Source organism: Hermetia illucens, chromosome 2 (genome assembly GCF_905115235.1).
Source record: "Hermetia illucens chromosome 2, iHerIll2.2.curated.20191125, whole genome shotgun sequence".
Classification (NCBI taxonomy): Eukaryota; Metazoa; Arthropoda; class Insecta; order Diptera; family Stratiomyidae; genus Hermetia; species Hermetia illucens.
The window spans coordinates 119,747,898-119,771,160 of NC_051850.1; the positions used below are offsets into that span (position 1 = coordinate 119,747,898).

Below are 23,263 nucleotides of genomic sequence, written 5' to 3' on the forward strand. Positions count from 1 at the left end.
TCACCAGCTTCCCTTTCTTCTGCTCTTCTTGATACAGGCAAAGGAGAAAGTGCTGACAGTCTGGATTTAGCTTTTGGTCCCCCCTCCGTAGCAGCTGAAATTCCCTTCTGCCGAGCCTTCCTCTAGCGGGAGATATAGTAAACGGTATTAAAAATATTTTTTTTTTTTTCAGTAGTAATCAATCAAGGGGAGTAGATGTACACTGCTCCAGAAATTACTTACCCGAAATTTAATATCTGATAAGTATCTAATCACAGGATATCAGACTCTTAAACTGAAGTGCGGAAACATGAAATGCAATTTCTGTGCCATCTGCATCGTGGTCCACTTGTTTGATATGGTAAAATGAAAACAGTGAATTTTCCTCCTCTAGCCGCGAATCACTGCTGTGCACACTTCCACATACAACAACAACAACCCCCCCCCCCACCCCTCCCTTCCAACACAGTTGTTACCACTCAGCATGATACGAAAAATGAAATTTACCCCTAAACAGAAAATATAACAAGCATAATTGCATTCTCATTGAAATAATTATTTCTGTAGTGGACATGATCCCCACCCTCAAACCGCCACGTTAACGGAATTAAACGCTTCATGGACCAACACAAGGATCTCACAATTCGAAAAACTATCCGAGTGTGAATCTACATAATTTCGTAACACATTAACAATTGAAGCAGACGCCTCTTTAGCCCGGTTAGATAATGCAAGCATCCAGGCCATGAAGTGTGATTACGCTTGTGAATGTCGGAATGCTATCCTTTCATAAATTTCTAAAAATGGTCCTCGAGTGACACTTGAAAGTTTCAAATTGGTCCTGCAGTCGCCACCATTGACCGCCCACTTCTGATATACATGGCCATTATCAAAGATAAATTAGGCTAATTAAGTTAATCTGCACACAACTGAATGCGAATTGGAATCGAATCCTGCAAGTATCCTTGTTAGTACAGAGGCAAACTACTTATACAATGACAGAGTGCACGTTGCATTTGTGCTAGTCACGTCAGGATTGGTTTCTAGTTAATGTCGAGAGCACTTTGTGAAGTAGCTACGCTTTCCTGGGTTGGTAGTCAAAAACGGAGGAAGACGTGTTTGCTTAGGCAAGTAATCTCTTAATGCTATGCACGCCGTGGATAAAACATGATCCTGTTCTCAAAACCCCCCCGAAACTTACATTCTTGGAAAGGACTGAACTCTCCATGTAAATTGTTTTAGGGTAACACGACGTTGAACTACTGAGTACAACATCATATCCAACCTCTCGGCAGTGAATGCAGTTTTACTTTCAAGCGTGTTACCAACCACCCAATAACAACTCAGGATGCCTACGTAGAGAATTCGAAATTTGACCGGACTCAGAGAAGCGATCCGCATATTAGCTTAATATAACAGAGAATATCTAGAATGCACTTGCTTTCAAACCTAACCAACTGACCGAAATCGATTCCAACATAACTTCCAACCTCGCTCTAAAGAGTACCTAACTGCCTTGCCATGCATTTTTGTCTCGAAATACAACCCTGCTCTGTTCCTATTTTAGGTCAGCGTCCAACACCCAACTACTTACTGTCCATACTTTTGACACTAACATCCCCGGCAATGGGAACCTATGGTCCTGCATCCGAATTAGAGAGTTCATGTTTTTCCAGGCAGATTTCAGGTACGCTCTTCTCATAGAAAACGAAAAATGCAGCCCAGAGGAATAGCACAATGTACCACATATAACGTCGCGTAGGGTCTTCCGCTTCACTACATCCTTTATTTCTTTGGACTTTATGTTGATGCACTATCGGCTGCAGAACGAAGCAACACAACGAGCTGCCGGTTCATATCAACCTTGTAGCTGTCTACAAAATTATGCAAACAGCCTTCTCCCGGGGAGAAATGTTAACAATTTAAAGTTCCTGTATCGGAAATTTTTAAGGATATGAATGCGGAGCCGCTCGCTGTTACCACTGTGGAAAGGGATTCGCTGGTTAATTAATTTGTACAGTTGAGTGGTTTGTGCCTTTTAAAGTCAAGTGCATGAACTGTCTGCGGGGAGTTTTTGCCCGATTCCAAGTACGGTCTGCCTATGAGAACTGCTTCCTACGTATCCATATGTGCATTTGCAAGTTAATTTGAATGCTAATCCTCCTGCAGTTGGTGTTTTACAAAGAACACAATGTTAGACACGAAATGGTACGTCTGATTGTGTATGGTTAAATATGTGTTTTGCTAATTAACATGAAAAACAATAATGAGGTAGAATTAGTTGAAGCTTCGGGAGGATTGTATATTCAGAGCTATCTAAACATACATATGTATAGATACATACTACCCATTATCCAATTGTATTGTTTTTTTTTGTTTGGTATACATGATTGCTGTTCACCCCTTGGCAAGGTATAGCGCGTCAATCACACCTACGCATTATTGCTCGCGGTTCGCTATGCTTCGACCCCCTCCTCCCCTAGGACTTCCCAAGATTCTCGTACCTGTCCTCAACTGTTCTTCGCTAGATACCATTGAAGCATCGGCCGTCTTGGGACAGCGGACTCCACTTCATTTCGAAGCCAGCATGCAATTGCCATCCCTTCTTAATATGTGACCTATCCACTGCCACACCTTCCGCATTCTGATCACATCGTATACGGGTAACAATTTTACGCCCTTCGTTTGAAATAGCATCTGGCCAGTGTACTCCGATGATACGACGCAGACAGGTGTTAACGAAGGCCTCCGCCCTTCGACGAACAGTCGTGGTCACTTTCTATGTGTATCTTCCATATAGCAACATAAAACAATATTAGCACAGAACAGTCTCAAGATAGTCTCGGTGTTGAGATAACTGCATTTTCAGATTTTAGTTAAGGCAGAGAACGCAGATTTAGTGCTGTTAATTGGTCGGGCAACATCCAGTACGATCCCACCGTCAGCAGAAACCGTGCTTCCTAGATATATAAATTGATCGACGCCCTGGATGCTCTGTGACGGCATTGGACTGATCCAATTCGCCGATGGTACGCTTATCTTCGCTTCGAACCTCCACCCCAACAGGGCAGCCAAAGCGGTTGAAAAATACATTGTAAATCTCTGCAGGTACTACAAACGCAAATCTGCACCTTTAGGAGAAAATCTACATACTTAGGTTCTAGAGGCATCCATAGGAAAGCTAAACGCTTGAAAATGAGAATCGGGAACACCACAGTGAGCACATCTATTGCGATCAAATACTTGGGAGTAACCCTGCATGAACTCCCCAAGTTCAAACCCCCCTTTCAGCTCGCTATCAGCAAGGCACGCGGTGCAGTCAGTGGCATCCACTATCTTCTTTGCAAGACAGTAGGTCTCAGCACCAAAACCAAACTGACCCTGTATAAGGCCCTTATAAGACCCGTTATCTGTTATGGAGCACCAACTTGGATCTCTTGCTCCAACCAAGCAATGGCAAAATGCGAGTCATTCGAACGCCGAATCCTTAGACATTGCACAGGCTTGTCGTACAACTGGAAAACAAAAAAGATCGGCAAAAACGCCGAAGTGTATAGGCGAGCCAAAGTCAAACCACTTCGAGAACACGTTCTCACAATAATGGAAAGGTTCTTCGAAAGAACGGAGGACCACCCCAACCCATTAATTCGACATCTCTACCAACAGGGTAAAACCTCCCCATTGGCCACATTCTTAAGGCCCTGCCAAATCGTGAGTTCATCCCGCAGACCCAAAATCCGCACCCTTTTTGAAACTCCCTGCCTGGTAGGAGTGGATAGAGGCTAAGCACAGGAAGTTGTAATGTGCTTATTGTAAATGTTAGTTAAGGATTAATTATGTTAAATTAAGCTAGATTAAGTTAAAATAAGTTAGGTTAAGTTATATTTAACTAGGTTAAGTAAGTAAATTTCAACCTTCTCGCGCCTTTAGTGCGGGCGCTGTTTTTTGAAAAAAAAGCCAAGATTGTAACAAAAAATTGTCAAGATTCATGTATATAAAGAAAAATATACAAAGTAAAGTAAATTACAGAGAAGGTCGGGTTGGCCAAACAATGCAATAGTCACCCGTTTGATAGAATTAAGATCAATTAGCTCTTATTTAGGCTAGCATTAAGTAACATTGTCTAGTTGTAAGCCACTATCTGAATAAATTGAAATTGAAATTGAAAAAGGATGCTCTGTCCATTAATGCAAATAGGGAAAGTACGATGACCCACCAGATTGAGAATCTTGGTTTTGATGGTGTTTATTTTCAGTCCAACTCTACTTGCCTCTCTTTCCAAATCCAGAGCCATTTGATTCCTGAGTAGAACAAGACAGATACAGCCCCTTTTCACGCAGTCGGAAGTTTTCTTGAAATCGATGAAAAGCAGGTGAAGCGAAGATCTAACTCCGCGCATTGCCAAAAGATGATACATAGAGTGTTAATATGTTGGGTCTATGATCCACTCTTTGAGAAAGCTCTCGGACTCCCCGCACTACCGTTCGAGTGAAAGCAGCAAATATGCAGTAACTGCATATGCAGCTATAAATAACTCTGCGGAGAGATCGTCAAGCCCAAAGACTTCACTCCGTTTAAGTGCATTGATGGCCAAAATGATTTCTCTTCTGCTTGGAAGAGCAGTCCGTACCCGCTTTTATCCACAAGAAGAGGAACCCCATCGAATATGATACGGTTAAGAACTATGCTAAAATCTGTTTCTCACCTTTTCAGTTGCTCGTTATCGTGAATGAGAAGCCACACATTCATGACGTTTATAGAACCATCGAAAGATTTGCGAGCAGATGCAAGCTTTTTCGTAATGCGGTATACACATCTGAAATATCTGCGTTCCGCGGCATCTTCCGCTCCCTGATCAGCGCAATAGCAAATTCCCTTTTGTCACTGCGTACACTACGCTAAACTTCCCGGAATATCGCTCGGTATCGGAGTTCAAGCGCATAACACCTACGTTTACCGCCTCCTAACAATAAATAACCCCTTCAAACCCTTCCGTTCATCGATCCACTTCCACGACTTCGAAATCACCCAGATCTTATGGCGCCGTTCGGAGCGTGGCCGACAACCTGCGTAGCACCCGTCAAAAGAGTATTTTAAATACTAGGCCAATGCTCAACGACATTATATATCGTGGAATATATTTCACCCCTACGAGAAGTTGTGGACACAACACGGAAGCGAATTTAAGACGCCATCAGATGGTGATTCCTTTCAAGGCCGATGTCAGTGCCTCTCTTGTTACGCACATCCACGAAACAATTCTTAAACTTACTGCTGACCACTAAGTAGTCAATCTGATAGCTTGTACGGTGTCACTCAGTTGAAACCGAACTGATCTTATGACGAGCTGTGTGAAATATGCCACCAATGCCAAGATGGTAGAAACTGTAAAAATCCACAAAACTTCCACTGTTATCGATACAGTCGCCCAAGGAAGAAATTGCAACCATATACTACAGATCAACTGATTCCACTCGTACGGCAATCTTGATGATCGTCGTTAAAATTGGCACACGTTTTGAGTGTGTCAATTGGAGGCGATTTGTGTGCTCCCTACGTTACAAAGCTAACACCTCAAATAATCCTGGAACGCATTAAAGAACATCTAGAAAATTTGATCGTCAGGTTGGCTTCCGTTCCGCAGCCGAATCATAGGAACCATTTTGGAATGGTGCATGTAGGTTAAATCGCGAGATTATTACCCATATTATTTTTTGCATCCTGTTACCAATATTACTTCTTCTTATTATCACTGGCGTTCTTTATGGGCCGGACAACCAGCTCAATTAAGCTGATTACATCTATTTAGCCTTTCACCGTATCATGAACCTCAGATAAACGGAAAAGAAGGCAAGCAGGGTTGGACTGAACATAAACACCAACAAAATGAAAGCTCTCAGTCCGAAGGCTCATCGCACTCTTCCTAGTCCATTAATGATCAGAACATCGAAGGCATCCAACAACTTATACATCTCACGTTACCTCTGCTGCACCGAACTTAATATCGGTCGACGAATTAACAGAACTTAATCGCCCTTAGCCCGAAATTTGGAAATGCAGCAGCCTTAACGCAAAGATTCATTAATTCATGTTCTTGTCATCGGTATATTCTGACATAATCTGTCGTATGGAAAGGGGTGGTTAAAATTTCCCTGGCAGCAGTGGGATTTGTATCATAACTTAACGTCGAAAACCAGTCGACTCAACTGTGAAAGAGTACCTGAATCAAATCAGGGTAATAACCTCGGGCGAGCGCAATGCTGATCACATCGCCTCCTCAAGGAATTGTAATCCTGTAGTGTACCGTTATGTTATGTTGTTATGTTGAATGAAGTACTCTACCCTACTTCAAGGTCCTGTTCTGCGTCGGGATTTTTATTATTATCAACTCGATTGTAGTTTGTGCCATGCATAGAACCCGCTATACCAGAATGACCGGTGAAAAATCAGGGAAGCAATTTTCAACAACGCCCGCAGTCAACAGCGAAGACGTATAAGTTTTTTTTTGTTTGTCCCCAGGGGTGTAGAAATACTTTGAAGGACACGTTCACTCCAAGTCAGTAGCGCGGTCGCCCGAGCTAGAGCAGACGCGTGTGAGATTCGCAACCCGGTTCTGGAGTAAACTTCAAATCAGTGCTCCTTTGATCTCAGCTTATCCGCAAATATATTCTCCGGGCTAACCCTCCTTCCCGACGCCTCATTCAGGTCCCTTCTCTAGATCGCGAACCTTGGATAGTGAAACATCACATACTCTGGATCTGCCGGTATGCCACCGCATTCAAGATAATTCAGTGAATCATCCAGCCCAAAGCGATGCAGATACTGCCAATAGCAACAACCGTGCATCGTGAGGAACTGGATAACCTGATAGTTTGATAGTTGATTTCTCCTTTTTTTCACTTAAGCCACACCTTAACGTAGGGAATGAACCTGTATATCCAGCGACCCTTCGTAAACTCGTTCCTAACTGTGCTGCCAAAGATCATATCGCTTTAACCTTTCAACATTCTTGCATTCGGTGTAGTGCTCCATACGTCTTAAATAATACCACCCACTAACATGTTTCGCCAGAATGTTATCTTGAATCATGCCCACCACTACCACTACCAATTTACCTGTTTCATTCTCTGGAACTTTGCAAGCGCGTTCACTCACCCAGGTGATACATAAAGCAGAATGGATCGCATAATTCCGGGTAAAAGCAACCTCTGGCAGCGTCTTAGCCCGCCATTTTTTATAAGTGCTCTCTAAAGGTCAGTTTCTTATTAATCATCCACCCCAGATATGTATTTGATAGCCGGCTTCCACCTTTTTCTTCTTTATAAGATTTGTTATTAAGAACACTTTTATTTTCTCATCCACCAAGGACAACTCGGCTCTTTCTAGCCAGAAATTTACCCCTCTTACTGTCTCTATCGCATAGATCTATACATCCTCTACGTGTTTTACTATAATAATCACAGCCAGGTCATCCGGAAAGACGTTAATCATAGCCTCTTCTGGGACAGGCAGAACAGCAAGCACTTCATTATACATTACGTTCCACAGCAAGGAAATCAATACAGAGTCCTGTGGTACTCCCATCGTGACGATATACTCTTTTGGGCCCCTCATTCATCCCGTACTAACGAGTCCTCTCTAAGATATAATTGTCCACCAGACTCGCCAAATATCAAATTTGGCTCCAGTTGGCAAATTGAACGCATTTTTGAGAATCAATACCCACATAGTGCGGCAACCGCCAGAATCCAATGCGTCTTTTACCAAATTCACCATCGCGCGTATTGCTTCTAACATAGCGTGGGCACGCCGAAAACCATGCTGGCGATTCGAAAAGCCATTACTGCTTTCGCCCTGAGCAGAAAATATTCCTTCTTTTAAGCACGTCTCGAAGGTGTAATCTTCCACGAGGCATGGGTTGGTTAATTGAGCTGATTTTTTCTTGCCCCACCTTAAAGGTTTATATCGGTATGGTCGGACAACTGTTTGAAGCAATTCTTCTTACCTCTCCGATTAATAATAATAATAATCGTTGGCGCAACAATCCATATTGGATCAGAGCCTTGAAGTGTGTTAGAGCACTTCATTCAAGACCGTTACGGTACACTACAGTACACTGTAGGAGGCAATGTGGTCAGCATTGCGCTCGCCCGAGATTATTACTCGGATTTGACTCTGGTACTCATTCACAGCTGAGTCGACTGGTATCCGACATACAGCCACGATAACAAATCCACTGCCACCAGTGAGATTTGAACCGCCGCCTTCTGCTACAACAGCCCAGCGCGGACCGATTGGTATCTTTTAAGAGGAACCCCATATATCTGTGTGTCTCTGGTGAAGCCTTCTTACCAGAAAACATGCGGCTCACAAAGGTGATATTTCGCTCTGGGGAGCAGCCACCTTCTGGGCATAATAGATAGCATCGCACGCTTCCATCACCCATGATTTAGGTGACTTTTTATCGACCGTGCCATCCAGGGTCAGGCGCTGGGTGCTGGAGCATGGCAGCTATATAGATGAATTCCTTTCATTTTTGCTCTGACGAGTCTATACTCTGGAGGCTCCATTATTTGTGGAAGACTTGTTTTCCGCAAGCACTCCTTGACCCGTTTGGTCTTTGAACCAAATGCTACCACCATGATTTCGATATGGCTTACTAATTATGTTCAAATCCATGTTTTCCTCATCAATAGTTTGCGAGAGTCAGTCCTACGGCGCCTGCAGTAGTTGACCTGTACCCACCTCGACTGTTATTGGAATGGAGGGCTCCCCTATATTCCGGGCACCTGCCGCTGCCTGCAATGCGCCCATGATCCACACCCTCCTTCCCTTTCTAATTTGGGTTAACTCCTTCCGCTCTGTATTTCCTACAATGATTTAACCCATCATGATGAATGTTACTGAGGACAATGCATTTAAAAAGTGGCTTCAGTGTCACCTTCCCTGAACTGACATATAACCCAGGCTATTCTTACTCTCCCTGCTGCCAACAGTTTGAATGCTTCCTCCACTGGCAGGATGATGATGGCGGTTTCCATCGCTGACTCTTCTTTTTTTTCTTCAGCCTTTGTCCCGTTCATAAGCGGGGTCGGCTCGTCATGATCGGTTTCGCCATTTGGCTCTATCGAATCCCTGATATGGCTGCAATCTCGAGGCTTTTAAATCCCCATCCAGCGTATCAAGCCACCGTTGTTTCGGCCTGCCTTTTCGTCGTTTACCATCGATTTCGATGTTCAGACCAATCTTGGCAAGTGAATTCTCGTTAGCACGAATTGCCGGACCATACCATCGAAGACGCCTCTCTCGCAATTTTTCCACGATCAATGCAACCCCATATGGATCGCGTATATCCCCATTTCGGATGTGATTAAAATGTGTCACGTCACTAGTCCAACGTAACATCTTCGTCTCAATTACCGCAAAACTCCGTTCATTGTCTTGTATAGACGGCCAACATTCAGAATCATAGAGTGCGACAGGACGGATAACATTGCGGTAAATTTTATGTTTGAGACGTGCGCTGATACGTCGATCACAAAGAACACCAGTTGTGGAATGCCACTTCAAACAGGTTGCGTTAATGCGTGAAGCAATTTCATAACGCAGTTCTCCATTGGCTGATAGCATTGACCCGAGGCAGATCGCCACCGGTGACAGTAATTATGCCTGTTTCATGGGGATCCGTTGTCAAAAATTTAAACCATGAGGCGATCATTCCATTTTTGGACAAGTTGCTCGAAATCATTTTTGCTATCAGATGCTAGGAAAACATCAGCTGAGGTGCTTCCTTGATGAACACCAACAGAGCACAAAGCGGTTTTGGTACACCCGCCATACTTCGAACTTTACTTTTCTGATCGTGGTAAAGCAATTGAACCCAGCGCACGAGTTCTTTTGGCGCTAGGCATACCAGATGAGTTCGTGTGAAACAGCGTCAAACGTTTTCTCTAAATCCAGAAATGAAATGTCAAGAGGACGATGCTTCTCACGGTGTTTCTCCATGAGTAACCGCGCAACGTGTATTGCGTCAGTAGTTCCACAGTTTTTGACAAATCTGCCTTAATTCACGGTCATTTCAACGATTTCGCGAATCCGGTTGTCAAAAATGCTTTCAAAAATCTTGATGGTATGGAAAAGTAACTGGATTGGACGGTAATGTGAACATTCTGCTGGACTACCTTTCTTTTTCCCTATTGGAACAGTGATACTTTCTTGCGAGTCAGATGGTGTTCTTCCTTCCTGAATAACTCGATTAAGGAATTCACTGACCCACACTGTCGGGTCCGAGCTCTTCGCTTTCCAGAGCTCAGATACGATGTCATCAGGTCCTGTTGCTTTCCCCGATTTCATTCGTTTTATTGCCTCCTCGACTTCAGTTGCGCTGAAAGGTGGAACTGGTCCAAATGTCGGCAATGATTGTGGAAGTGGAGGATGATCAATTTCTTCAGTTGAAATCTGCTCGAAGTATTCTCGCCATCTATCCGTGACGGTTCGACGGTTGGTAAGCAAAGTACCGTTCTTGTCATTAACGCAACAGAAGTGTTCGATATCCTGTGTACGTTCCTTACGGCTTTTTGCAAATCGATACAGATCTCTCTCGCCATCCCGAGTGTCCAGTTTATCGTAAAGATTTTTGTAATGGTCCGGCATTCTTGTAAATTCGCCAATTAGCAGGCGTTTTATCGTCGAGAAATTTGTAGTAGAGGCGTTTCTTTTCACGGACCATCATTTCAACATCATCATTCCAAACCCAAGTATCTCGGTTGATGTACCGCTTACCCGGCTTGGTGACCCCGAGGGTTGCAGAGACCGCTTTGTGGATCGTGCCTTTCATTTGGTTCCACAATTCTTCCACATTCGTAATGGTCGGTAATCGTGTGAGTGAGATCGTTTCTTCTTTCTTCGTACGAAATCGCCAACATTTAATGCTCGGCGGACAAGTGCGTTCCTCACGTTGTTTTATCGGTGGCTTAATTCGCAGGACGGCAATCAGTGGCCCATGTTGAGGTGCGATGGTCTCATGGGGAACGACTTTGCAATCAGTGACAGTAGTAAAATGTGGGCGTCTTAAGAGAATATAGTCAATTTGCGTTTTACTGTTCCGACTATAAAATGTCGGAAGATGAAACAATCGTTTAATGAACCATGTATTTATAAGTGCAAGGTCATGGGTATCCGGAAAGCGGATTATACGCTCGCACCCTCATTGAGTGCCCCGAACCCCTTTCCCCCATGACACCTGTTACCGTCTGCCTTTTCACCAACATGGCCATTACGGTCGCCGACAATGATAATATAGTCGTCAGGAGGCACGTGACAAGTCTTTTCATCGAGAAATTGCCAGAAGGCATCTTTCTCGGCATTAGGTCGACCTGTCTGCGGTGCGTACGCGTTGAAGAAGTGAATAGTGCCATCAGCTGATATAATGGTGAGCTTCACCCGCCGATCATCAAGTTGTTCGACTTCTGTAATGGCATCACGGAAACCCTCTGAGGGCAATGCCTACACCATATTGAGTGTGTGGGCTACCAAAATAGAAAATTGTATAACCATTTTTACTGCGTTCGCGTTCAATATCGCAGCTTTTGACACCAGACCATCGAGATTCTTGCAGAGCGCCAATATCAATGCGCCTTTCCCGAAGAGCTCTTGCGAGTTCTTTCCAGTTAGAATACCAACATTTAGCATGCAGACACGTATTTGTTTCGTTCGTTTTGTTCGGACTAACTGGCTTACGTCCTGACGCCGTCAATGTGTCAAGAACCCTTGCCCATTTCTCGACAGGACCGGGACCCGTCCTGCCGCGTCGACTGAGGTTGACGCCCTAGCATTTCTTCGAGGCTTGTGACGCCTTTTCTTGTTCGGCCTGTCTCGGGACCTGTCTCCAAGAAAGATCAGGTAGGATTTAGCATAGTGGAATAACTCCAACTACACTCTATTTATCTCTTTCCCTGATCTCAGCATTTTATTTTTGTTTTACTGAGGATAGTATAGTTGCCTCAAACCCTCCTCCTTTACCTGGGCTTGGGACTAGCATACTATGTTAATAGCATCGCTGACTCTTATAGTTCGATGAAGACGAGTTGCTATTTCAAGGCTATGCGAACCTCCTCCTTCGTGGTGATAATATATCCTCGCAAAATATAGTAATCTCCGGCCTGCTAACTTTTATTTCGGCTTCCTGTCCCACGCACTTTCCAATTTGGCTCAAGAGTATTTCAGTGGTTACATCCTTTGTTGAGCTCCAGCATATGGTCCGGTTTCTGGTACCGTCCAATGCGGTGTTATTTCCTAAGCTGATGAGTTTGGAACCTGTCTTCACTCGCCTAAGAATGTCAGCGTATAACCCTTCACCTCGTTTAGAGGTGACGATAACTTCCGTTTTAACTTCCTCCGGTCTCTCATTTTCCCAGGTGCCACCTGTAGACAGGCTTCTATATCGTCTTTTGGCATTTCCTCCTTTTCTCCGGACACTAAGTTTGTAGATGTGGTTAATGTACTATGCCCCACATAGGGGGGAGGGGAATCACATAGTACGAAAGAAAATCTGGGATATTCTATTAGACAGGGGCGTGTTAAGTGTTCAAGAATTGAGCTTAAACCCCACCCCATACACAAACACATGTTTCAGTAGTCGCTATGTTCCCAACATTAAACTACAACATTCCTACTTTTCCAATAAAACCATCAAACCATTTTGAACTACAAAAACCAAATATGCGTATCTCCCTAAATGACAAAGCCATAGAAAAACGAATTTATTTCTATTTGCTTTGCCCCTATTATGTAACGCTTACCGAGCATCAGCGGCCAGGCAATCATAATAAAGTTTAGGTTCTAATTCGCCACCATAACAAACAACACAACTTCCATTAATATCATAACTTTCCAAAGATTAGATTACGAATTTCATGATTTCTAGTGATTAATTACAGTAATGGAAATTTTATGACAGGCAGAGAATCAAATTAGATTTAAGAAGCCGCTTTTTACTGGTGCTCTTGGTGGACTGACTGGGCGCGTCCTGAAGGTTCCTCGGGGCATCCCCAATCGGTGCGCGGTGTCCAATACTTAACTGTACGAGCGCAATGCTCCCCGGGAAACATTTCCTCGAATATCGCTCTGTAGTAAAATGCTTCCTTCGTCTTGGGCGTATTGATAGGAAAAGTTTCGGCAGCTTTGGCAAATTCCTCATCCGTCACCTGAGCAGTTGCATAACGTCTGATAGAATCATTCCACGAATATCCTACACCGTCGGAAAATTGCTCCTTTTGCCGCCAGATTACTTCGTCCGGAATGTAGTTATTAGCGAAAGCACAGCGCAGAATGTACTTCTCCATTTTCGACGTAGACGATGAGTTCGTCGCCTGTTTCTCAACTTCACCTTGGAAAGTGTTGTGGATGCCGGGGATTTTCTCTTCTGGTTTTATGGACATGACATGATTTACAAATGCAGTGTCTAAGAATGGAACACGTAATTCCAAGCCCCATGACATTGAAGCCTTATTAGCTCGAAGACAATCGGTAAGATGAAGTTTTTGGATGCGGCTCACGAGTTCATGGTGGAATTCCTTAGGATTTGGTGCTTTGAAGAAGTACAAGTAACCCCCGAAAATCTCATCAGATCCCTCGCCAGAAAGGATAACTTTTATCCCTTCACCCTTAATATAACGTGCCAATAGATACATTGGAATGCTACAACGCACAGTCGTCGTATCGTAAGTTTCTAAACTGTAAATGACATCTCGGATATAATCGAGTCCTTCCTCGACTGTGAAAATTACTTCCGAATGATCACTCCCAATGAAATCTGCAACCATTCTGCTGTACTTAAAATCAGGTGCACCTTTAAGGCCAATACTGTAGGTTTTTAAGCGGTAATTCGGTTTCCTTTCGCGAATTATCTTGGTTGCGATCGCTGCTATTAGGCTCGAATCTATTCCCCCGGAAAGGAGCGCTCCAACTTCCACGTCTGCTTGAAGATGAGACCGTACTGCTTCCTCCAACTTTTGGCAAAGCATTCTCAAGTCAGTCGGCTGAGAAAGGGGCTTACGCAGCCAAGCCGGTTGATAGTAAACTTCTGATTTAAGATTGTTTGCTTGCCCGTAGATCATAGTTCCTGGCTCCACTGACTCCACCTTAGAGCACACATCGACCAAACATTTCAACTCGCTGGCCACCCACGTATTTCCCTCCTGATCCTGCCCGCGGTACATAGGAATGATTCCAAACGGGTCACGAGCCATAAGAATGAACTGCTTTTTAGTATCGTATAGGACGAAGGCGAACATTCCCGTGATATGCTTGAGGAGGCCGATGCCATGCTCTTCGTACATTTCCACAATAACGTTTGAGTCACTTTTCGGGGTGTAATCACTCCGTTTGTTAGCTATTTCTGCCGCAAGTTCCAAATAGTTGTAGATTTCTCCATTGACGATTAACATCACACTCCCATCGCTTGATTTGAGGGGCTGATGCCCAGTATGAACACCTATAATGGACAACCGCTCATGCACGAGGACCACTCCGTCTTGCTCGACATTCACGACGCCGGTATCATCAGGACCACGATGACGCTGGTTTCTGCTTTGCTGGAACGATATCTCCCGCAAAGACTGCAGCCTGCAACTTTTGTATTTTCTCGGCTTCACTGCCTGGCGAGAATTCGAGAACACTGCCAAAATGCCACACATGATGGGATCTGAAAGAAACTAAAGGCGAACCTAAATCGAACATGGTTCAAGGAATCGAGGTTAGTCTAAAATTCAGTTTATTTACTTCGCCCCCAAGACCGGGTTTATGCGCGAGCTAACGCGATTGAATCAAGACTGAAAAAATTGGGCGAATGTCCACTGAACTTATTACCCCAGCAAAGTACAAATTTGGAACTCGCGTTATCCGATAAGCTTGCGTAGTATTATCTCAGCAGATAGTTAATATATGTATACAAATGTCGTGGAAATTCACATTAGCTGATAGCCCCCGAAATTACTATTAAATTTGTTATTTCTATTAAGCCGCTCGTGGTAGCGAACTGCCGACATGTTTGATAATCTTACAAAAGAATATTACAATTGGGGGTAGTTGTTTTTCCCTCTTTCTTGCGTAATCAATGATATCTCGTTGATTACACCAGATCTGGTGATTTTATGGCGAAAAATATTGTTGTCAGCACCTTGGTTTAAGGTAATATTTAAGTGATCAATTAAGGGTGTTTACTTCATAAAACCGACACAATAAAATCGATCAAAGATATCGCACATAAGTACTCTTCTGATAAGAAAGATTAGCACCGCATCTGAGAAAGTTTGAAACAGCTGTTGGAATCAGATAAAGGTATATTCTGTCAGATCTTCCAAGTTGTTATCATTGGATAAGACTGCATAAGATTGAGAGATAGATGCCGCAGTCTGAATAGCAAAAACCAGATTATCTGAACATACAGATAATAATCACCGATACTATCGCTTAATTCGAATTACTCGAATATTCCTTGTCATATAAACCGACTTTGTGAACGAATCACCTAAAACAAAACTTGTTACCAGCGTAGCGTTATCTACTCTTCATTAAAGATGGACTTTTGACTATGGCATGACATCGAAAATAAGCTTTTGTGGTGTGCAGACGTATCTCGATAACTGTTTGGAAAGTTCCCAGAACACTTACTACCACGAGCCTTAGAGAAATATCCAGAATTACAGAATAGACAGCCCCAGAAAATTCGAAGTAGAATGGTGTAATATCTCAGATCTTTGCCTCCTGTAGCAATGTTTACATCAACTACCGTTGCGAATAGTAGACAGATTCCCTCCTGCAAAATCCCGGTGCAGATTTAGAGAGCGTTACAATAGACTTTCGACACATAAATGGGATGCGTTTTATGCACATGAGACTTTGGAAAAATGAAGTGGTGCCCATAAAGGCCGGGAGTAATAAACACCACGGTGACATCCCAGTTACGTATTATCACTCCCTCAACGGTTACCTACCTTGGGTAGGGAACCAAAGGTGAATCCTGAATATATACAAATGGGTTGCCCTTCACACCTTGGTTAGGTATAGTGCATCAACCACACCAACGCGCCATCGTTTGCGGTTATCTGAAATTCCATTCAGCATCAGCGCAACTTCCCGAGACGCCGGCACTCTCCCTCTACTGTTCTGTGCCAAATACCTTTTGGGCGACTCGCTCGTCGGCCATATTGGGAGAAAGGATCAACATCAACAGCGCAACAACCGGTATCCGGTATAGGCCTGCCTTAAAAGGGAACTCCAGATACCCGGGTTTAGCACCGAGATCCACCAATTTGATATCGTTAAAAGCTGTCTGACATCCTGGCCTACGCCATCGCTCCATCTTAGCCAGAATTTGCCTCGTCTTTTTTTCTAGCATAGATATTGTTCTTATAGACTTTTCGTGCTGAATCATCCCCATCCATACGAATTAAATGACCCGCCCACCGCTACCTGTTAAGCCGGATTTTATTGTGGATCTGACCTACTTGATCTGGATGAAGGCAGTTTGTTCGTCTCGGTGTTGGCATCATCAGCAGAAGCCAGTTGAATGAACTTCAAGCGGATCGTGCCTCTCGCATTTACCTCAGCATCATGGATCTCTGTTTCCAGAGCCAGGTTAAAGACGACACGTGATCGCCTTGTCTTAGACCGTTATTTATGTTGAATAGTCTCGAAAGTGATCCTACTGCTTTTATCTGGCCTCGCACATTGGTCAGTGTCAGCCTAGTCAGTCTCATCAATTTCGTCGGGATACCAAATTCTCTCAAGGCCGTGTATAGTTTTACCCTCGCTTTGCTATCATAGCATTAACGTCGATGAAAAGATGGTATAACGCTGCCCCACACCTTGAGCATAAGACAATGAACCGCTTGGTATATTTAACCAGTTCGACTGTAATTCCATCGGCTCCTGGGGACTTACGATTTTTAAGCCGATGGATTGTAGGGACAGTTTCTTCTACACTTGGTGGTGGCAGTATTTGTCCGTCGTCTTCGTTTGGCGAGTTCTGGTTATTGACCAGTTCACGAAAATAACCAACCGATCGCTCCTATATTCCCATTCTGTCGAAAATCAGATTTCACTCTTTGTCAAGACAATTGTTGCCCCTCCTTAATGTGTGACTTATCCACTGCCACTTCCGTCTTTCGATCACAGTACGCCCGAATGACAGACCTGTGCGCCGACCAAGTAATTCGTTTGAGATGGCATCCGGCCAGCGCACTCCGATGATACGACGCGCTTAATTGCTCATGGAAAACATTCTTCTCCACTATATTGGAACTATCAGTTGGTGCATAGCATTGAGCAATTATAATGCTCCTTAACGTGGACCGAAATCTTACAGTGAGAAGTCTGTCAGAAACCGATTCCCAGGTCAAGAGAGTACGCCTTGAGGTAGAAGTCACTTGGCTTTCAAGAGTACAAAAGCACATTGCCGCAAGAGAGAGAGGAGTAATTTCCGGAATCCCACCATCTTACTTACTTAGGCCCAGAATGTCGAGCTTATGCCACTGAATTCCGGCTTAAGTTGGAGAAAGCTAGCATTCCAGAAACCAATCATAGTCCGTTTTTGATGCCGAAAGACGTTGCCGTGAGGTCAATCCCGTTGTTGACTTTTCGTTAGCAATAAAGTTTCAAAATACCAAAAGAATCATGAAGCTAAGCTTTATTCAAAATTTCAAGCAAGATGTGACTACCGCGCCGAACACCTAGTGGCCACAGCGGGTTAAGATGCGATTGTAAACGGTGAAACCTGTGTATCTGGCCTTCTCCCGGTTCCAACTAGCTTTTTTTCTGCAAAAAAGAGACTCTCCTGAGACTGGCTTCCTTTTTCCGGTTCAACAAAGGCTATGAAAGTCAACTATGATACTTCCCAAAATAACCCAAAAATCAAAAGTAAATTTGATCCAACCCTGGGTGAGATGGCAAACCTGAGCTAATTGATAGAGGACTTGAGTTTAAACTCAGGTTCTTCACTTATGCAATTAGGAACCAATCCAATTGAGATCTAGTTCTCAACGGACGAATCGAAGTAGGCCCTATCTGAGAGCATTCCTTACTCTGGGATCCACTCGATGCATTGCTCCGTTGGGAGCTGTAGCATGGCAGTGGAAGTTCTAGATTCCGCTTCTGCATGATGGTTCAAAGGTCAAATTAACCATAAAAAGTGAACAGGGAAATGAGAAGACTCTTGGGTGTTTTTCTTATTTGCCTTATGACGAGGACGAAATTTTCAATGGGCTATTCGATAAAGCTATCCAATATGGTAAGAGTAAGAGGTTATAGCGGGATGTAGTCTTTACGCCGATAAAATTTATTGAGGGAGTTCTAACATCAACGGTGCCCTGTGAGATGGGGCTTAGCAAAACACCTCACAACTGCAACTTTTGGCTATCGAAAATGAAATATTATTGGTTTCTAAAATGTGAGGAAAGAGACTTCCAACGATATAAGCTTGAAATTGCGTACCGAGGTAGAATTGTAGGACCCTGGAGAATACTCATTTCGCTCTTGGGCCATTGCACTAGGCTATGCATAATCGGAGATTTCCGATGTGGAGAAGGATGCTTTCTATGAATAATTATGCGCAGGCTACGTGAAGGTAATATAATGAACGCGATGGGTGATCTGAATGCCAAGGTGGGACAGTACCTTGTTCGGACTTATGATTGAGGAACACGATCTTGTCGGCCGTAACGATAACGGTGGGAGGTTGCAGCTTTTCCGCCTCGCCATTGGTGACGGATTGGTCAAGTGTTCAAATTGAAACCCAGCTCCCTTGTTGAACAATGAGTTGATACGGTACGAGCAATTAGATTGACTAGTTTACGATCAGAAGTAGTCAAGCGACGACGGCTTTACGGTTTCTTACCAGTTTCTTACCGGTTTCATTCTCAAAACGAATAGATCAGAAGTAGACTTTTGAATATGCGGGACAAGAAAGTTGCTCACGTTGGCAGACTATTCCTCCAAACAGAGGAGAAATCATCTCTGCTGTCAATGCACCCTAACGAAGTAAAGCCATTATATATCGCTGTACCTGCAGTTTCTGCAGATCCGCTACTTCCTTTCGTACGAAAATCCTGAAAATCCGAGACCCTTCCCAGAGAGTGGAAAAAGGAAATGATCTTTAACATTCCAAAGAACACATCATGAGTGAGACAATTGGAGGAGTATCTGCGTGCTCATGTCATCGTAAAGGTCGACCAAAGTGCAGGCTGGTTTCCGCTCCGAGTTCTCCTGCATTCACCACCTCAACACCGCACGGATCCTTTGTGGTCAGTGCGCGGATTTTAGATAATCGCTTCACCTGCTCTTCATTAACTTTAAGAAGGCTTTCGACAGCATCAACGCGGAATGTATATAAAGTGCTCTATGCAGGAGGCGCATTCCGGTGAAACTGATAGCTATTATCAGAGTGGCACGTGATAACACAAAATGTAACATGCAAATGCACCGAGGTAAAATCTCAGAGGAGTTTGAGAGGCAAATCAGAGTCCACCAAGATTGCAACTTGCTAACGATACTATTATATTTCTTCTTATTATCAGAAACGTTCTTCATGCTGCCTTGTCCGGAGGACATGCAGGAGTTCAACGGATCACGACATCTTTCCTCAAACATCTCGACTATGCGGTTTACATCTGCTTAATCTTTTACCCGTTTATGACCCTTGGCCAAATGGCTCTAAATTCGGAAAGATAGACAAGTAGATTTGGAATGAAAATAAACACCAGCAGAACAACAAGGTTCTCATTCTGGAAAGCGATTGCAATCTTGCTATCTGCATTAATGGCTATCGAAGGCATCGATCAGTTTGTATATCTAGGAGGTGTCCGTCGTGGGGCTAAAGTGGATGTCGCCCGACGCATTAACAGTGCTATATCAGCCTTTGCCGCCTTGTCTACTAGTTGAAAATACAATTATCTCAACACCAAGATCTAGTTGAGACTGTTCTATGCTAATGCTCCTTCTGCGTTGCTATATGGGAGTAGCACATGCGAAAATGACCCCCACTGTCACCTGAAGGGTCCAAGCTTTCGTCAGCACCTGTCTGTGTCATATCATCAGAATACCCTGGCACGATACTATCAGGAAGTTCCATACCAAATGTCAGATTTTTAAAGGTTAAGAAAAACTCGATTATTTTCAGTCGAAATTTGTTTATTCCTCAAAATATTCCCCGTTAACATCTATGGTTTGTTGCCAACGTGTTGGCAAATCAAAAATTCCTTTTTAGAAAATACTAGTAATTTTTGCTCCAAAATTTTTTCAAAGGGCGAAATTGGAGCGTTTTGGTTGGAGTAGCACTTTCCTTAGAAATACTTTCCCAGACCCTGGAAAAGATGATAGTCTGTTGGTGACAGTTCTGAAAAATATGAGGAGTAAGCCAAAACTTCGTACTGCAATTTCTGTAGCTTTCCCAGGGTCAAAAGGGATACGTGCGGTTGTGCGTTATTGTATAATTGGTCCATACCTATTTACCAGAGAAGGCTCTTTTAAACGCAATTTCGCGTGCATTTCGTCCAATTGTGGACAGTAGGGCTCAGTAGTTATCGTTTCGCAAGGATTCAGGACGAATGATGAGTTCAGAAATCCATCAAATAGTCACCATGTCGTTCTTCGGGTGCAGTTCCGCTCTTGCTCGGTTCCTAAGAGCTTCTGCGTGATCCAACCATTGTCGTGAATGTTTTACCATTATCGCAAAGAATTGATTTTTCATCACACGTCACAATTTTCTTCAAAAACGATTCCTGCTTGCATCAACAATGAAGAGGATACCTCAACCCGGCACATTTTGTTTCTTTCACTTAATTCATGTGAAACCCATCGATAGTTTTTTCACTTTTTAATAATAATCGTTGGCGCAACAATCCATGTTGGATCAGGGCCTTGAAGTGTGTTAGAGCACTTCATTCAAGACCGTAACGGTACACTAGGAGGCAATGTGGTCAGCATTGTAACACAAAACCTTATTAAAATCGGTTTACTGTCTGTCTGTCCGTCACACGCATTTTTCTCGGAGACGGTTATAGCGATTGACACCAAATTTGGTAGAAAGATGGGAACTGTGAACGCTCACGCATACAGTGAATTACATACTTTTACGTCGAATTTAAGGGAGGGTCCCCATACATGCAAAGGGGAGGTGTAACATGTTTTTTCATCAAATATAGTCATGTGGGGTATCAAATTAAAGGTCTCGATTAGTACTTTTCAAAGCCAATCTTAGTTTTGACATTCGTTGGAAGGGTGGGGAGCGCGGGGGTTGAAAGTGATCACTTCTTTAAGGGGGCCATTCTCAGAAACTACCAAACCGAAACATCTGGAAATCAGGAAGCTGCCACTATATGGTGCCTGGGCTCCGAAATATCTTCCATGCCGATATCTGTTTAAATAAAGTTAATAATAGTATATTACTACAATTTTTTGTAATTGGTTGGAAACCCCCCTTAAGTGCATCCTAGTACCATGCAGTGATATATGCTATAATATTGAGCATGATCTTACCAAGTTTGGTGGAAATCGCACTATTACTAACAAAGTTATAATACCTCAAATTTGTTGCTTCTTTGAAAATTGAAGACTATGAATGTCAAAATCACCCGAACGTGGATACTCTCACATAATATATATATGTTGTGATTAAAGATTTCAAATGATAATTAAAATGATCATTTATATAATAATTAATATTTTAAAATAAGTGAATGTTTTGGGTGCATTCTGACTGGCAGGGTCCTGCGAATTAGAGTTTAAAAATACACTCAAAGTGATCCCTCCTTGTCGTAAAATACCAATAAAAGGGGATAACAATTTCTTCTCAGCTAGCAAGTTGAAAATTTCGAAACAATGGCTCGGGTAGGGGCTAACATCACGTTTCGTTTCTGGAATGTCGAAGGTCCCTAGAATGCTCATTTTTCCAACTTGAGCGAGAATCACAACAACATACGCTGGACATTCTGCGCCCAAGTGAAATGAGATGGTGGGACTCTGAAGAATGCTCCACTCCCTTTTGCGGCTCTCTCTCTAGAAAGCAAAGGAACAGCAGAGGCGAATCCTTTATTGGATAGTTACTGACCACCACCAAATAGCATTCTGACCGCAAGATTTCAGCCCAAGATAAGGGGTATCACAAACACGCAGTGCTATACTCAAATGTAGTTTCCAATACAGTGACAGACGATGCTTTCTATGAACAATTATACGCAATTCCAGAGAGGTTTGCTAAAGTCAACATTGTGATTGTGGTGAGTGACCCGAATGCCAAGGGGGCTCTGACAACACCTTGCTGTGATCGTGAAACGCGACCTCGCTGACGGTAGCGATAATGGTGGGAGGTTTGTAAATTTCTGCAACTTCCAGCGCCATAACATTGGTGGCACATTTTTAGAGCACAAGGCTGGTCATAAGGTCTGTTAGGTTTTAACTGACTACCACCGTAAGCGTAGTCAGTTTATAATCAGCGATAAATTTAGTAGTCTTTTTCTCAATGGACGTAACAACAGAGAAATTGAGGTCGGCCTCGAAAAGGAAAACCATTTTCTGGTCATTATTATTATTCTGTTAAGGGAAAGTCACACCGCGTCTTTAAAGAACTATTGTGCCCTTTTTGCTGGTTATAGTGTACCTATTGATCATAGTATCTCAAGCAAGCCAATAACCGTCAGCAACTTTAGTATATTCCCGACTTCCAGATCTTTCAACTTTGCATCTGGTATTAAGTGTTCTCCCAGATGTATCCACCTACTTTGCACAAGTGCCGGACACTGTCCCAGAACGTGTATAGAAGTTTCATTACACTCCGCACAAAACCTGCAGGCCGTGTCCGTAGATATCCCTTGTGTCCCTAGGTGATAGTTTAGCTGACAGTGACAGTGTCAAGTGCTGGTCACAAATGTTGGAGTGTTCCCTAAGTTATATATTTCTGACTTATTGCTAGAAATAAATTCAAGAAGGTACTCACCTCTGTGATTTGTGTCGCTGCTTCCCCAGACTTCGTGATGGGCGTTGGCATCGCAGCGGAGGAGAAGTGGTAACGCCCTCTTCTCACAGTAGCTCACCAGTTTAGCGACTTGTTCCGGTGGAGCCCGGATTGCGTCTCCTGGGAAGTATCCCGATGCCACGATGGCCTCTCCGGCCGGCTTCCAATGAGACTTGTATGACCACAAGGTACCCGGTCAGGAACTCTGAAAGACATATACATTTTAAATTACGTTTAAGAATTATGCAAGCTCTTGGTTTTTCACAAGAGGAGTCC

General features: G+C 43.4%; 1 protein-coding gene across 3 annotated transcripts; it reads right to left on the reverse strand.

Annotated features, from left to right (window-relative positions):
* Positions 1-12,865: 12,865 nt before the first annotated feature.
* On the reverse strand, positions 12,866-15,072 carry LOC119649218 (asparagine synthetase [glutamine-hydrolyzing] 1-like). Of its 3 annotated transcripts, none has more exons than XM_038051279.1 (2): positions 15,055-15,072; positions 12,866-14,693 (listed from the first exon to the last, which is right to left on the reverse strand). In XM_038051279.1, exon 2 carries the CDS (start codon positions 14,673-14,675, stop codon positions 12,972-12,974), a length of 1,704 nt encoding a protein of 567 aa, XP_037907207.1. In that variant the 5' UTR covers positions 14,676-14,693; positions 15,055-15,072; the 3' UTR covers positions 12,866-12,971. The 3 variants fall into 3 exon arrangements, with proteins under 3 accessions (XP_037907207.1, XP_037907205.1, XP_037907206.1); XM_038051277.1 differs by lacking the exon at positions 15,055-15,072 and adding an exon at positions 14,761-14,919; XM_038051278.1 differs by lacking the exon at positions 15,055-15,072 and adding an exon at positions 14,761-14,905 and having other exon boundaries at positions 12,866-14,705.
* Positions 15,073-23,263: the final 8,191 nt, after the last annotated feature.